The sequence below is a fragment of the Ziziphus jujuba genome, chromosome 1, assembly GCF_031755915.1.
Source record: "Ziziphus jujuba cultivar Dongzao chromosome 1, ASM3175591v1".
Lineage (NCBI taxonomy): Eukaryota > Viridiplantae > Streptophyta > Magnoliopsida > Rosales > Rhamnaceae > Ziziphus > Ziziphus jujuba.
In genome coordinates this window covers 45,964,365-45,978,047 of record NC_083379.1, presented here as the reverse complement: position 1 = coordinate 45,978,047, position 13,683 = coordinate 45,964,365, and the positions used below count along the sequence as shown (strand labels likewise).

General features: G+C 33.0%; 4 protein-coding genes across 4 annotated transcripts; all 4 read left to right on the top strand.

The window, feature by feature from the left end:
- The first annotated feature begins 1,554 nt into the window (after positions 1-1,554).
- LOC107407598 (ethylene-responsive transcription factor WIN1) lies at positions 1,555-2,841 on the top strand. The gene is made up of 2 exons (XM_016014901.4): positions 1,555-1,786; positions 1,948-2,841. The coding sequence occupies exons 1-2, from the start codon at positions 1,707-1,709 to the stop codon at positions 2,474-2,476; spliced, it is 609 nt and encodes a 202-aa protein (XP_015870387.2). The 5' UTR covers positions 1,555-1,706; the 3' UTR covers positions 2,477-2,841.
- A 1,789-nt stretch (positions 2,842-4,630) lies between these two features.
- Positions 4,631-7,453, top strand: LOC125420612 (uncharacterized). The gene is made up of 5 exons (XM_048467246.2): positions 4,631-4,795; positions 5,358-5,471; positions 6,085-6,164; positions 6,696-6,820; positions 7,201-7,453. The coding sequence occupies exons 1-5, from the start codon at positions 4,743-4,745 to the stop codon at positions 7,270-7,272; spliced, it is 444 nt and encodes a 147-aa protein (XP_048323203.1). The 5' UTR covers positions 4,631-4,742; the 3' UTR covers positions 7,273-7,453.
- Positions 7,454-8,182: 729 nt separating this feature from the next.
- LOC107409954 (uncharacterized) lies at positions 8,183-10,357 on the top strand. Its single transcript, XM_048467245.2, has 2 exons — positions 8,183-8,342; positions 9,286-10,357. Exon 2 carries the CDS (start codon positions 9,288-9,290, stop codon positions 10,002-10,004), a length of 717 nt encoding a protein of 238 aa, XP_048323202.1. The 5' UTR covers positions 8,183-8,342; positions 9,286-9,287; the 3' UTR covers positions 10,005-10,357.
- Positions 10,358-11,631: 1,274 nt separating this feature from the next.
- LOC125424116 (embryo-specific protein ATS3A) lies at positions 11,632-13,040 on the top strand. The gene is made up of 3 exons (XM_048480546.2): positions 11,632-11,902; positions 12,302-12,415; positions 12,526-13,040. The coding sequence occupies exons 1-3, from the start codon at positions 11,774-11,776 to the stop codon at positions 12,808-12,810; spliced, it is 528 nt and encodes a 175-aa protein (XP_048336503.2). The 5' UTR covers positions 11,632-11,773; the 3' UTR covers positions 12,811-13,040.
- The last annotated feature ends 643 nt before the right edge of the window (positions 13,041-13,683 follow it).

The window sequence follows — 13,683 nt, the reverse complement described above, 5'->3', positions numbered from 1 at the left end:
ACGACCTATATATGTATATTATCCTAGTTAAGCTTATAAGAAAATTAAAGTTTCTTTTTTTAGTTTTTTCATTTAAATGACAGAAACAAAAATAAGGTGCTTATGTTTGTTAGTTTGATTAAAGACATGTTATTACTATATATGTCATGAGATTCGAGTCTATCTTTGATTTCTTGTCCTACTCCTACCCAATAAAGGCCGAAGCAATAATTAGACTTATCGAATTCTGCATGGAGATTTAATTCCTACAAATTATAAAAATGAAAAGGAAAATGTTAACCATCTAAAATTCTAAATAGTCAAGATCGATCATTTCCTTAAAATTAAATGCTTTGGAATAAGTTCGTATTTCCAGGTCTTAATTCCCAAATCTGCTCTTTATTGTGATGTTGAATATTGCTTGACACAAATGGTTGTCAAATCAGAACAAGGGGCTAGGCCTACTAGATGTTAGAACAAAGCTCTTTAACAATCTATAAAAAATGGTGCTTTTGTTTCTTTTATATATACCATATATATACAAATTTAGATTGGATTTGTTTTAACCCTAAATATTGACTACTATCTATCAAAATCATCAGAATCCCCGTCTGCATCGTTATCATTAGCAATATATATATACCTGTTTCTATATTTTGTCTTTTAAATTCTGTAGCAATGAAATGTATTATAAATCTGGGTTATTATGTTATTGCAGCTAGCTAGCCACTTAGAAAAATGATCCAAGTTAAACATTACACATATGTAAAAAAGCAGTCCAAAATGTTGCTCAACTTCTATCTAGGAGAGTGCATATAGGTGAAATTACTTGGGTATCTGTAATTTAAAGATATAGATTTTTTTATATCCAACACACATATGGATTTTTTGAATTGGTTGTGAGCAATTATTAATTGCCATTCTAGTGCATGATACAAAGCGTCTTTCAAAGTTGAGAACCAACCGTCTCCAAGCATGTTGTAATTAACAATCACACTTGAAATTGGAGTCTTATAACCATTGCAATGCATAAATTCAGCTTTTCAACGTTTTTACAGAGTATTTCACAATATCAGCAATTCTCAATACATTTAATTTCTTTCCCATACATGATAAAGAGTCAGGCTGTCAATATAGGCCCTACCAAAAGCAATCAATTCAACATTACGGATTTTCTTTCTTTCGTAATGAATTTAATTTACTCCCATCCTTGGATATATATTACATGCATGAATTTTCGTCCCTCAGTTTATTATTTCTTTTTTTTTTTTTTCTGGTTTTTTGGGGCTAGTTATATCCAAAAAGTACTTATACTGGAGTTGGTTCAGTAATGGAATAATTAAACTGGCTACTTAATTAATTAGAGTAGCAAATAAATTTAGAGCAAGTACTAGAAGCTAAATTAAGATTTAGGGAATCTGAAAGGCCAAGGGGGTGTGGGGCTTCCCTTTGTGGATATATTAAATTGCATTGAACCACCAACAGTGATTTAGTTAAAACTTATGACCCGGAAAGTGCTTGTTCGGTGCCCCCACAAGATAGATAGTCCTTATAACTACTTTATGTTAAATGTTATCATCTAGCTAGCTACGTAATCGTACAATGATTCAGTATTTTTTGATTGGATCATATTTCAAGCACAAACTAGTAGTGCTCTCTCTCATCGCAACACAAAACACACTCTCTCAATCTCACTCTCACTCTCTCCTTCTCTGACAAAAAAAAAAATGGTGCAATCAAAGAAGTTCAGAGGTGTCAGGCAACGCCACTGGGGCTCATGGGTCTCTGAGATACGCCATCCTCTATTGTAAGATTTACAAATACATTTCCTTGCATATATATATATATATATATATATACATATATGTTAGTATTTTTCAGTTTATTTATGTAAGATGATTGTGTGTGTGCATATATATATATATAGTGATTAATTCTTGATGTGGAATTAATTAATGTGGTGGATAGGAAAAGAAGGGTGTGGCTAGGGACGTTTGAAACAGCTGAAGAAGCAGCGAGAGCTTACGACGAAGCAGCAATCTTGATGAGCGGTCGCAATGCCAAAACAAATTTCCCAATCGATCACGTAGCCAATAATCAATCAAGGAACGATCAGCACACCATAAAAAGCTGCTTGACATCGTCTCCCACAGCACTTTCCACCATCCTCAGCGCCAAACTCCGAAAGTGCTGCAAATCTCCATCTCCTTCCCTCACGTGCCTGAGGCTGGACACTGAGAATTCCCACATCGGAGTCTGGCAGAAACGAGCAGGGCCTCGTTCTGACTCCAATTGGGTGATGATGGTTGAGCTTGGGAAGATTATTAAGGATGATTCTTCTTCGCAGGCTAATAATTCATCGTCCTCGTCGTCGGCGGCGGCCGGAGAAGTTCCAGTGACGGTAGGTCATCATCAAGAAGGTGGTGGTGGCGAGAGGTTGGATGAGGAGGAGAGGATTGCTTTGCAGATGATAGAGGAACTCCTCAACAGAAATTGACTTTCGCTACTCTCACGTGGGGGACCTGATCTTTACACGTGCTTAATTAGTCCTTGTATTCACACTATTATAATTATATATATATATATATATATATGAATATGAATGCTATATAGTTTGTTTCCTTAGGGAAATGTACGCTATATACGGTTCTTTTTTCTACTGGGGTGTCATAGCCATTCATAAACTGGGCAACATCGAATTTCTTACTGGTTAAAAAAAATCATGGATTAGAGGGTTACTCACTAGTAAGAAACTCGATGTAGCCTAATTATAGAATAAAATTACTTATAAATATATATATGTGTACACCCACATGACTTTCATATATATATATATATATATATATAGAGAGAGAGAGAGAGAGAGATAAATTAATTCCATGTTTATTTAGAACTAGTTATATACATATATATATATATATGAAGCAATTACATATATCTATATATATATATGATTTTAATTAGAGACTATAAATAAAATCAGCTTGGTTATTAGTCATTAATATTTTTCTTTCATTGGTTATTAGTCATTAATATTTTCTTTCACTTTGTCAACTCTTAATCTCTATTGAATCCCTTTTCTCTCTTGTCAACTATACATTTTTTTTTTTTAAAGTAGAAGTAGAGAGAGCTATACTTTTGTTATTTAAACATTCTGATAATACTATAATTTTTAATATATTATTTTTTACTAAAAAATGATCATATTAGTTTTCTCTCTAATAATCAAGGATAATTAAGTTATATAACTTTCTTTAAATTTATGATTTTTTCATACATATAGTTATATGTTTTAAAGTTCTCCAATGTTTTATTTCTTTGTTTATCTTTTCGGCATCTTTTTATGCCAATTGCCAAATAATGATCCGACATGAAGATCCGCTTAACCGTGCACCTTCTCTCAATAAGAATAGCACGAATAAATTCTCATAAAAGAAAAAGAAAATAAAATGAATTGATAAATAACACAACTTCTTTAATTTCTATGGACAATCAAAATCAACAGCCGATTAGCCAAATTAAGTATTAAAATGTAATATTACTATACATGTTGTAAATGTTATAATTCAATATAATAACTTTTTTTTTTTTTTGATAAATAATATACTAGTTTAAAGTGAATTGGTCATCAAGTGATCAAACATACATTCTTTCAATATATAGATATATATATATCAAATATATAGTTTGGATATATATATATATATATCTCCAATAAATGATTTTTATTTAACTAACAAAAATTAACAGCTCCAATTAATTAATTAAAGCGTTTACGGAAATATTGATGGAATAATTAACCACAAGCTAGAGCTTTTTTTTGGGGTCTGAGATTAGCAGGATGATGTAGAATAATACAAGATAGTTAATATTTTCTTTTATTGGTGAATGAAATTATTATTATTTTTTTTTTATGAACTAGAAAATGAAGATTTTATTATGTTATATTTAGAATTTAAAAATTATTATTAATAATTATTATCATCTGAACTATTCTAAATAATATAAAATAGATTAAATCGGATAATATAATAATTTAAATACAAATATATATATATATATATCACCAATAGATGAATTTTAATTTTCTAACAAAAATTGACAGTTTCAATTAATTGATTAAGCATTTACCGAGATATTGATGGAATAATTAACTAAAAGCCTCATTTTGGGTCAGGGATTAGCTGCGTGATGTAGAGTAATAGATTACATATATGTAGAATGAGTTAATTTTTTCTTTTATTGGTGAATGAAGTTAACCTTTTTTTTTTTTTGATAAACTAAAAAGTGAAGATTGCATTAGGTATTACTACAAAATCTAAGAATCATAGGAGCTCATGTCAATTGAGCTGTCCTAAAAAAACAAAAAACATAAAATAAGTTAATTTGAATAATATAATAATTTAAATACAAATTCAAAATATTTCTTTTTAGTGTCCTGATAAATCCATGTACTTATTTTATTGTTGTGTTTTTAAATTCCAATTTTATTTTTTTGCAATATTTGTAAATTCCAACTTATGTTTTGTGAACAGATAGCTGAAGTGTCTGGGGGGAGGGGGGGAAAAAAGTGAGGGCATTTAGGTAATTTCATGACTTCTACCTCGAGAATTGCTCGAACGCAGAGTCGTACACATACCAACGAAGAGAGTCCAAAATTTCTCGTCCGCGAAAAGTATAATCCAAAAAAAAAAAAAAAAAAAAAAAACCCAAAGAAGAGCTTCCGATCGAGGGAAAGGAAGAGGGAAGGAAGAGCTGAAGCTATGATACTGGCAGTGCTGTTTGCCAACGCTGAGGGCAACATCCTGATCGAAAGGTATGCTTAGATCTCCACCGTCCGTTTCATGCTTTGAATTGCTCTAACATTATGTTTTTCCTGTTTTTGAATCTTCTTCTTGTTCCTTATTTGGTTGGAGGCTTGCTCTTATACGAATTCTTATTTGCGTGTTTTATTGATTTCCTTTCGAAAAATTCTGGGTCGGATCTGTTTTATAAATATTTATTCATAAAAGTTGTGATTCGGCAATTCTATGTTAATGAAACTAGATCTACTTTTTTGGTATTTTGTATATAAAGCTTAATCACCTGAAGAATTAACTGGATAAGAATTTTTATGAGAATGTAAATGAATGGAAAATGAACTCTCAATTGTATATTTTTTAAAATTTGAGTGTTAAAGTTTTCTGTAAAATGGGTCTTAGTTAAACATAGTTTTCTAGTAATTCTTTAAAAGAGAAAAAGAATAGTTTTTGTGAGTTACATTTGCATGTATAGATATGCAAAATGAAACTATTTGTTGAGCTGCTTCCATTGAGTTTTGATATATCTCTACATGATTAATGGCATAGTTAAGAAATGAGCGAAGCTTCCTTTTGCAGATTTCATGGTGTCCCTGCTGAGGAGCGGCTGCACTGGCGATCATTCCTAATCAAATTGGGGGCAGATAATCTTAAAGGTGTAAAAAATGAAGAGCTTCTTGTTGCTTGCCACAAGTATGTATACTCGTCTTACTTTCCATGTAGATGTGATGTAATATACAATTTGTGTATACAAATAAGTTTAGTTTTATCAGCCGTCTTAAGTGCATCATGGGATTTGCTTCTATCAAAGCAACTTTCCGAGGGGCTTTAAAGTCATACTGTTCCAGTTCTATGAGTGGGACATTTAGAGATAGACATGGAAATTCCTGATTGAACTGTGCAAACTAGAGAGTTAAGACCACCCAATGTAACTTAGGCTGTTAGATAAATTAACTAGGACATGAACAGATGATGATCTTGATACCACAACTGAATCTGTCTAACAAATATGCAGGCTTTGAAAGCATGTTAGTTGTAGACAATTTAGGTGCCCCCCCGGATATAATAGCTCATAAGTTAGAATGTTCCTATAATATCAGGTTAATCTTATTAATAATATTCTTAATTGTTGAACTTCTTTTGTACCAAATGGTGTTATGCTAATGCTAATTTAGGCTAAGGTTTTTACTTCTTACTGCCATTTCTGGAGAAGTCCAGCCTTGTTATTATCACCTTCATTGTGACAGCATCATTTCTATTATAATCAATAGGAAGTACCCAAACTAATTTGTGCTCTCTTTATCAGGTCAGTTTATATAGTTTACACAGTGCTTGGTGATGTTGCCATCTATGTTGTGGGAAAGGATGAATACGATGAACTTGCCTGTAAGTTATTGTTATTACTTTTTGTTTGGTTAGTTATTTTCGAAGGCATATGGTCTGGGTAGGTCAAACTATTTTATAGGATAGGAAGAAAATGTTTTCACTGTTTACTGTAAAAAACTGTACCGACATTCATATTGAATGGATGCACACTGACGATACAGCTTCTATGTCTCTCTAACTACTGTGAGATGCTCTCCCTGCATATAAAGATATACAAATGCTTTTACAAGCAATTTCATGTTCTAAGTTATTGGTGGGAATGCAAGCTTGTAACCTTTAACTGCAGGGTGTGCCACATAATGAAATAAGTTATTTTACTGACTGAAATAAAAAATGAAAATGGTGCCTTCTCTTTTCTCTATTTTATGGTTGTATGCTATTTTAGGCTGTAATATACAAATATGGTGCCTGCTGTAATTGGCTAAAGGGAAGGACTTTAGATTTGGTGGGAAAGTTGTTGTCCCATTTTATGCTTCATACCATTACTGATCTTGTATTCTTGATAATGTATTGTGGATTGTTTCCCTGTAGTGTCAGAAGTGATCTTTGTAATTACCTCGGCTGTGAAGGATGTTTGTGGAAAGCCTCCAACTGAACGCCTTTTTCTGGACAAGTATGGGAGAATTTGCTTGTGTTTGGATGAAATCGTTTGGAAGGTGAGATGACTAATTATGAAATTTGAACTTGAGCCAAACTAAACAAATAAGTGAACCAAAAGCTTGAGGTATTTGGTGGTTTCTTCATCCTGCACCATGGCATATCTAAAATCAAAACAATTAATTAGTAACTGGCCTTGAGGATTGTGGGTGATACCGTCAATATTTTGGTGATTGCTTACTAATCATTTCTCAAGTAGAAGACCAGAATCAATAATTAAACATATTTTAATTTCCTGCAAATGGAATGACAAGCAAACCATACTTCATCTCCAGTAATTGACTTTGAATTATTTTCGTGGCTCTATGCTGCCTGCTATTATGCATTATAACGTTGATATTTTGCTGTTTTTGACATATTTAATTTCTGTACTATGAAGGGGTATCTGGAAAATACAGAGAAAGATAGAATCAAAAGACTCATACGGTTAAAACCTCCAACGGAGTTCTGAATCAATAGCTTCTCGATTAAATCTGCGTATGGGGGGTAGAGGTCTTCTGGTCTTGAAATTTGAATGTAATGCAATGTTGTCTATTTTATTTTATTTTTTTGACTTTCAACTTTCAGGGACTCTGATTGGTATTGTACGAGTACTGAGTATTGAATGAAAGAATTCGTCACGTTTTTACAAATTTAAGGGAGCATTCCTTATGTTTTGAAGTAAATATACTGTTTCAAGTAGAAGAGTTCAAAATCCCCTATCCAAACTACCAAGAAAAGAAAATGAAAAAAATAAAAGGAAAGAAAATTACAATTTACAATTTTTTAGCTTATAGGGGACATGCCCCATCGTGCGGTCCAGGTTGCAGCCGAGCTGGTTAAGGCCATGTTTCTGTTCCATCCCTGCCCAGGTTCGAGAGGCAGTGCGGCAATGCTGTAAAAACTACCCAAAAAAAAAGGAACATGCCCCATTGTAAATTCTCCATGGAAATTGAATTTACAAACTAAGCTTGCCAAGAAGAAAGATGTAATAAATTTTGCGCCAAAATGTGAATCTGGTCCATCATTTTATCATCTTAATATGTACAACGCTCACATTAACCAAGTAGATATTGAAATGTAAGTACAAAAAATAATATTTTCCCTACAAATGCTGTTCTAAATAAACATGTGACAGTCTTAAAATTTATAATTAGTAAAAAAAAAATATTTTTTTAACTAAAAATTTTGTATGGAATGAATGGATTCTTAAATTAAGAAGAATCTTATCGAAGTGACGATATGATTTATTGAAAATGACGTAAAAAGGTCAAGTTTGACACTAATAACTAGCATTTATGTGCCCACCCCATAAAAAGAAAAAGAAAAAAAAAAAAGGCTTCCCATATTTCTAATACTGGGCCTAACAATTTCTTTTTGGGTAATAAGGGGCCCAACAAATTTTAGTCAAAAGAAAACGAGAACGAGTAACGCCTTGTTCGAATTGCAACTCCGACTCAGTGAACCAGTGATTAAGAACAGGGGAGATTTAGGGTTTATGAAGCCCTGGTTCTCTTCAGAGTTTCGCTCTTACCCTACCAAGTAAGCTTCTTTCCCACATCGTTATTCGATTCTTTTATTTACATTTGAATTTCTTTCACCAACAAATCAGTCCGTGTGGGCTTTGTTCGTCGCACTTGAAAATTGGGTTCATTTTGTCCCTAAAAGGTCTTGCTTTTTTGTTAATGGAAGAAGCAAGAATTTATAAAAATGCAAATTGAGACTTGAGCATTCGGTTCTCATCATTAAATTATGTTTCGCTTAAGCGAAGTGTTCAATTATCAATGTTTTAGTTTTAGTTTTGATCCTTTTTTTTTTTTTTAACTTTTGGGCATAGGAATTTGTCTGGATGCTGAGGGAAATAGGTGAAAACTGTACATGTAATTAGATTATTGATGCTGTTTTAGGAATAAATTTTTGGAGGTTTATGAGGATTGACGAAATTTAGGATTTGAGCTTAGGACTGATTCCGTTTGTACAGCCTTCTTACCATCTAATGATCTGATGCATAGCGGCAACAAGTGTTTGGACACTTATATTTTTCACTCACTTAATGATGCAGCTTACAGTAAAGCAGTTGCTCTTGTGTTCATTGATTGCCCCCCCCCCAAAAAAAAAAAAAAAAAAAAAATATTGTTAAAAATGTATGAATATGGAGTGCAATGACTTATGAGATATCATTTCTTCCATGAATTGAGACTTCTGATGCGTCTTCAATTGAGTGAAAATTTTGGTTTTGTGCTACAAATTGAATCAGAAAGATAATATAATAAATACTGTTGGCGTTTTAATATTTTTCTTGTTGTTGCTCTGCCATCGAACAGAGCATTGTGCCCAGAAATTTGATTTTACATTATTTCTCTGCCATTCTCTTGAAATGATTGATATATTATCTCAATGCGTTTACAAAATCTGGCTAAAATGGTAGGCTTTTTAGTGTAATTGTTTATAATTTTCTATTTCCATTTTACTCTTTCCTATATAGGAATGAGCCGATTGCAGGGGCCTTTGGCACTTAAACGTAAGCGGCCAGACTCTAATTCGCCATCGGAGTCCCTGACAGAACAAGAGCGCATCCTTTATGATGTGATCCGAAGTAAACAAGACATGGGAATCTGGACACGAGACATGAAGCGGGAAACAAATTTGCCAGACAATGTGGTTAACAAGTCTCTCAAATCCCTTCAAGCCAAAAAGCTGATAAAAGAGGTTGTAAATATCCAAAACAAGGGGAGAAAACATTACATGGCTGCTGAGTTTGAGCCATCAAAAGAAATCAGTGGTGGAGCTTGGTATGTTGAAGGGAGCCTTGATACTGAATTTATTGACTTGCTGAAAGACCAATGCGCGAAGATCATATATAAGCAAAGGGTAGCTACCGTGGAGGGAATATTGGATGTAATAAGGAGGACTGGAATTTTCAAGGTTGAGTTCTCAACACAGCAAATCGAGGAGATTTTAAGGGCTTTGGTTTTGGACAATGTGGTGATGGATGTCAAGAGCAATGGGATGGGAGAGTTTGATTCTATTCCAGTAGGGAAAGTTTGCTACATATGCACAAATAAGGGTGTTAGAGGGGAACCTAAGGCAGGGGCTATGGCTTCCATTCCATGTGGAGTTTGTCCAAGGATAAATCTCTGTACACCTGATGGCATTATATCTCCAACCACCTGTGTCTACTACAATAAATGGTTGGATTTCTGATTTTTGATTGTATGTCAGGAGACAGTTTCTTATATGATTTTTGATGGTTTCCACATTTCTGTTATGGAATCCATGGAAAAGAGAATTTTGATCCTTTTAAGTTTGAAAGCTTAGGCAAAAGTTCTGTAGTGACTTGCTCTAGCCGTGTTTCATATGCTAGTGATTAGGATCTATTACAATTGATGGTCTGTCTGGGGTATTCTTCTGAGGCTGGGCTGATTTGTGGAGCTTTGAAAAGACAACTTCCATACTCTTGGTATATAAAAAAGTTTTAAATTTTGAAGTATATGCCTTTTGTACAAATTTATAAGTTATCAAATAAAATGCACTAGAATGCTTAATATTTGATAGAATTTTAGATGATTCAATAGTTTACTGATAGACTAAACACGTCTATTATGCCTTATATATATATATTATATATATGGGGAAGGAGATTAATATAATTTCCTTTTTTCTTTTGTTTCTCGATTCGTGGAATAAGGTAAAGAGTTAATGGGGGATCTGAGGTAAGGGAGAAAGCTAATGGTAATGTGTATGGAACACTTTGTAGTGGGAGAATCTGAGGTAAATTAAGGCGGAAATATGTGGAGAAGGTTGGGACATGACTGCCTCCTTTGATATGCAGTAGATGAGAATCAAATACCGTGCTGTTTTGGAAGTATGTTAATTAGGAGTCATTACTATCTCTTATTGCGCGTCAAACTGTCTGACCAGACACGTCGCCTGAGAACTTTTGGGTGGTCTCAATTTTGTATGTCACTGACAGCACACAGAAAAAATGTGATCCATGTGATAAGGCTGAAAGCAATTTAATGGGTTATTTTATATACATATATATATATATATATATAAAATAGATAATTCTATGGTTGTATACAGAATAAGAAAAAATACGATGATTTTGTTTAAAAATCTTTTTTTTTTTTCTATTTGTGAGAAAATGATGATTTTTTAAAAATTTCATTTTTTTTGCCACATGCAAATGATAGATGATTTTTTTAAAATTTATCATCTTTTTTTTGCCACATGCAAATGATAAATGGTTTTTTTAAAATTTATCAATTTTTTTTTTTTTTTGCCACATGCGTTTATATGCAGACGATCTAGCTATAAAAGAAATCTATATATAATTATTTATTTTATTTTATATATATTTCTTAGGAACATTAGCTTTAAAGAAATTTTTTTTTTTCAAAAAAAGGAAAAAAACGTAAATAGCTTTTATGATTGGATTGGACATTTAAATCAACAAGTGTCCTTTAAAAAAAAAAATTGTTTCAATTAGGGTCCAACATATTATAAAATAGTGTATTTAAAGGATTAATTTGTGAGGAAAAACACTGAGAAGTGAGAACCATTTAGAAAGAGAAGAAGACCATATAATAGATGAATCGTTTAGATACGTCTTTGTCCATGTTGTAACTATTGAACAGAATGCTTTGGATCGACTCTGTTATTATTGTTTCTATATTTCATTCAAAAATGGAAAAAAAGAAGTATGAAAAATAAAAATACGGGGTAGGTGTAGACGTGTAGTTTTGTTCTGTTTTTGGTTTTTCTCAGAAAACCGAGTAGGTGTAGTTAATAATCATAATAACAAAAATACCATCTAGTATACTGTATATCTAATCTCATACGAAAACTTTTAAAGGACTGATATACCCTCTCATGTTCATATAAAATAGGGCATATGCCATTTGTATTCGAATTTATTACTCATTCAGAATCAGATCTTTTCTCCGCTCGGACACTAGACAGCGAAGGTTATGGAGAGGACAATGAAGGCACTCGTTTTTCTGCTCCATTTTGCTTTGTTCTTCACATTCTCACAAGCCCAATCCGGCATTCCACAGCCCCGACCTCTGAAATCCTTCAAGCTCCGGGAGGATGCCCAGGTATGATCAATTTCTTCATCTTAGAGAGAGAGAGAGAGAGAGAGAGAGAGAGAGAGAGAGAGAGAGAGAGAGGAAGTTTTCTTTTGAACTGGGAATGTTTGCTCAAGAAAGGTAAAAAAGTTTGCTGAAAAGGGGAGATCTTTTATGGGTAAAGAAAAAATTTTAAACTGGGAAAAGAAGCTTTAGGATACAAAACAAAAGTACCCAGTTAAATCAGTAAATATATGGTTGACTTTGATTGAAATTTTTTGAGTCCGATTTCAGAATTATCATAATTAGTTTTGGTTAAAAAAAATATTGAATATAAGATTCATCTTTTCCTGTTCCGATTCTATCTAAATATTATATATGTGTGTGTGTGTGTGTTTTTTTTTTGGCCATTATTTCTTTGTTTTGTAGAATAACAATCAAAGAAGCTGTTCTTACACGGTATCAATAACTACAAGCTGCTCTTCACCACGATATACTCGAGATCAAATCAGTCTTTCTTTCGGTGATGCGTATGGAAATCAGGTAAATAAACAAATACTGGGTATTGGGTAATTTATTGTTATATTGATAAATTCAAAATTGAATATAAAGAAACTAAATTGGCTTTGGACCTTTGGCTGGATGATGACCAGGTTTATGCACCGAGGCTGGACGATCCATCTTCAAGGACCTTCGAGAGGTGCTCAAGGGATACATTTGAGATATACGGACCATGCACATATCAGATCTGCTATCTGTATCTCTACAGGAGTGGATACGATGGTTGGAAGCCAGATACAGTCCAAGTCTATGGCTACAATACCAAATCTGTTTCATTCTATTACAACACTTTTATTCCCGGTGATGTTTGGTTTGGCTTCAATTACTGTAATGGCGGTGCTTCTGCTTTATCCAGTCCATCATCTACTGCAGTGTAGTTGATGACCAAATATAATATGCAGGATCTTTTTGTGTAACTTTGTTCCTGTGAAATCATGTGAGACATTTGGGGAGTTTTCTATTTCAAGTGAAAATTTTCCTGATTTCCCTTTAATTAATAATTCCTTTTGAATTGGTCAATTTACATGTTGAGGATAAGGCTTTTGTGTTTTGTAGCAGATTGGAAACGTTTATTATAACTAGCAGACTTTTTTGATTGGTTGATCCATTCCATCATCTTTATTGGTATGATTTTGTAATTGTTAAATGCTATAAGCAACAGAGCAAGCAGAGATGAGCCTTCTTTTCTGCACTCTGTGTATAGGAAAAGTTATAGTATTATTAGCATTTATGAAATATAGACAACAGGAGCACGATAATCCACAAGCTGTCCCATACTTTTCCCTCTCCAATTTATTAATTGCCCAAGCCTCAAGTAATAGTCTACTTAAAACATGCATAGTGCTTGTTTATATAAAGTTATAAACTCCTATGGCTTTTATTTTAGAAGCACATGTGCCTCATGCTCATGACTTATATTTTTAAACCCATGGTATTCAACATGATGGATCTTTTTATGTAAATTTAGTTTCTCTATAAACAGAAAAGAAATAAAAAATAAAAATTAATGGCTGCGTTACAACTTTGATTGTGGCAGCTCGAAACTTCGTGTACGTCGGTTTCTACTACATTCAGATTAGGATTTGGGTTGTCCTTATATATGCTTTTTTATTTTTTATTTTTTGTAGGAGCATTGTAATAGTTTAGATTTTGAAAGTTACAGCTTAGGGGCAAAAGAATAATGCCCCTGCCTGCTTAAAAATATAATGCTTGCACAAAGCAACGGCTAGAAATTTTGGTGTTAAAGAGAG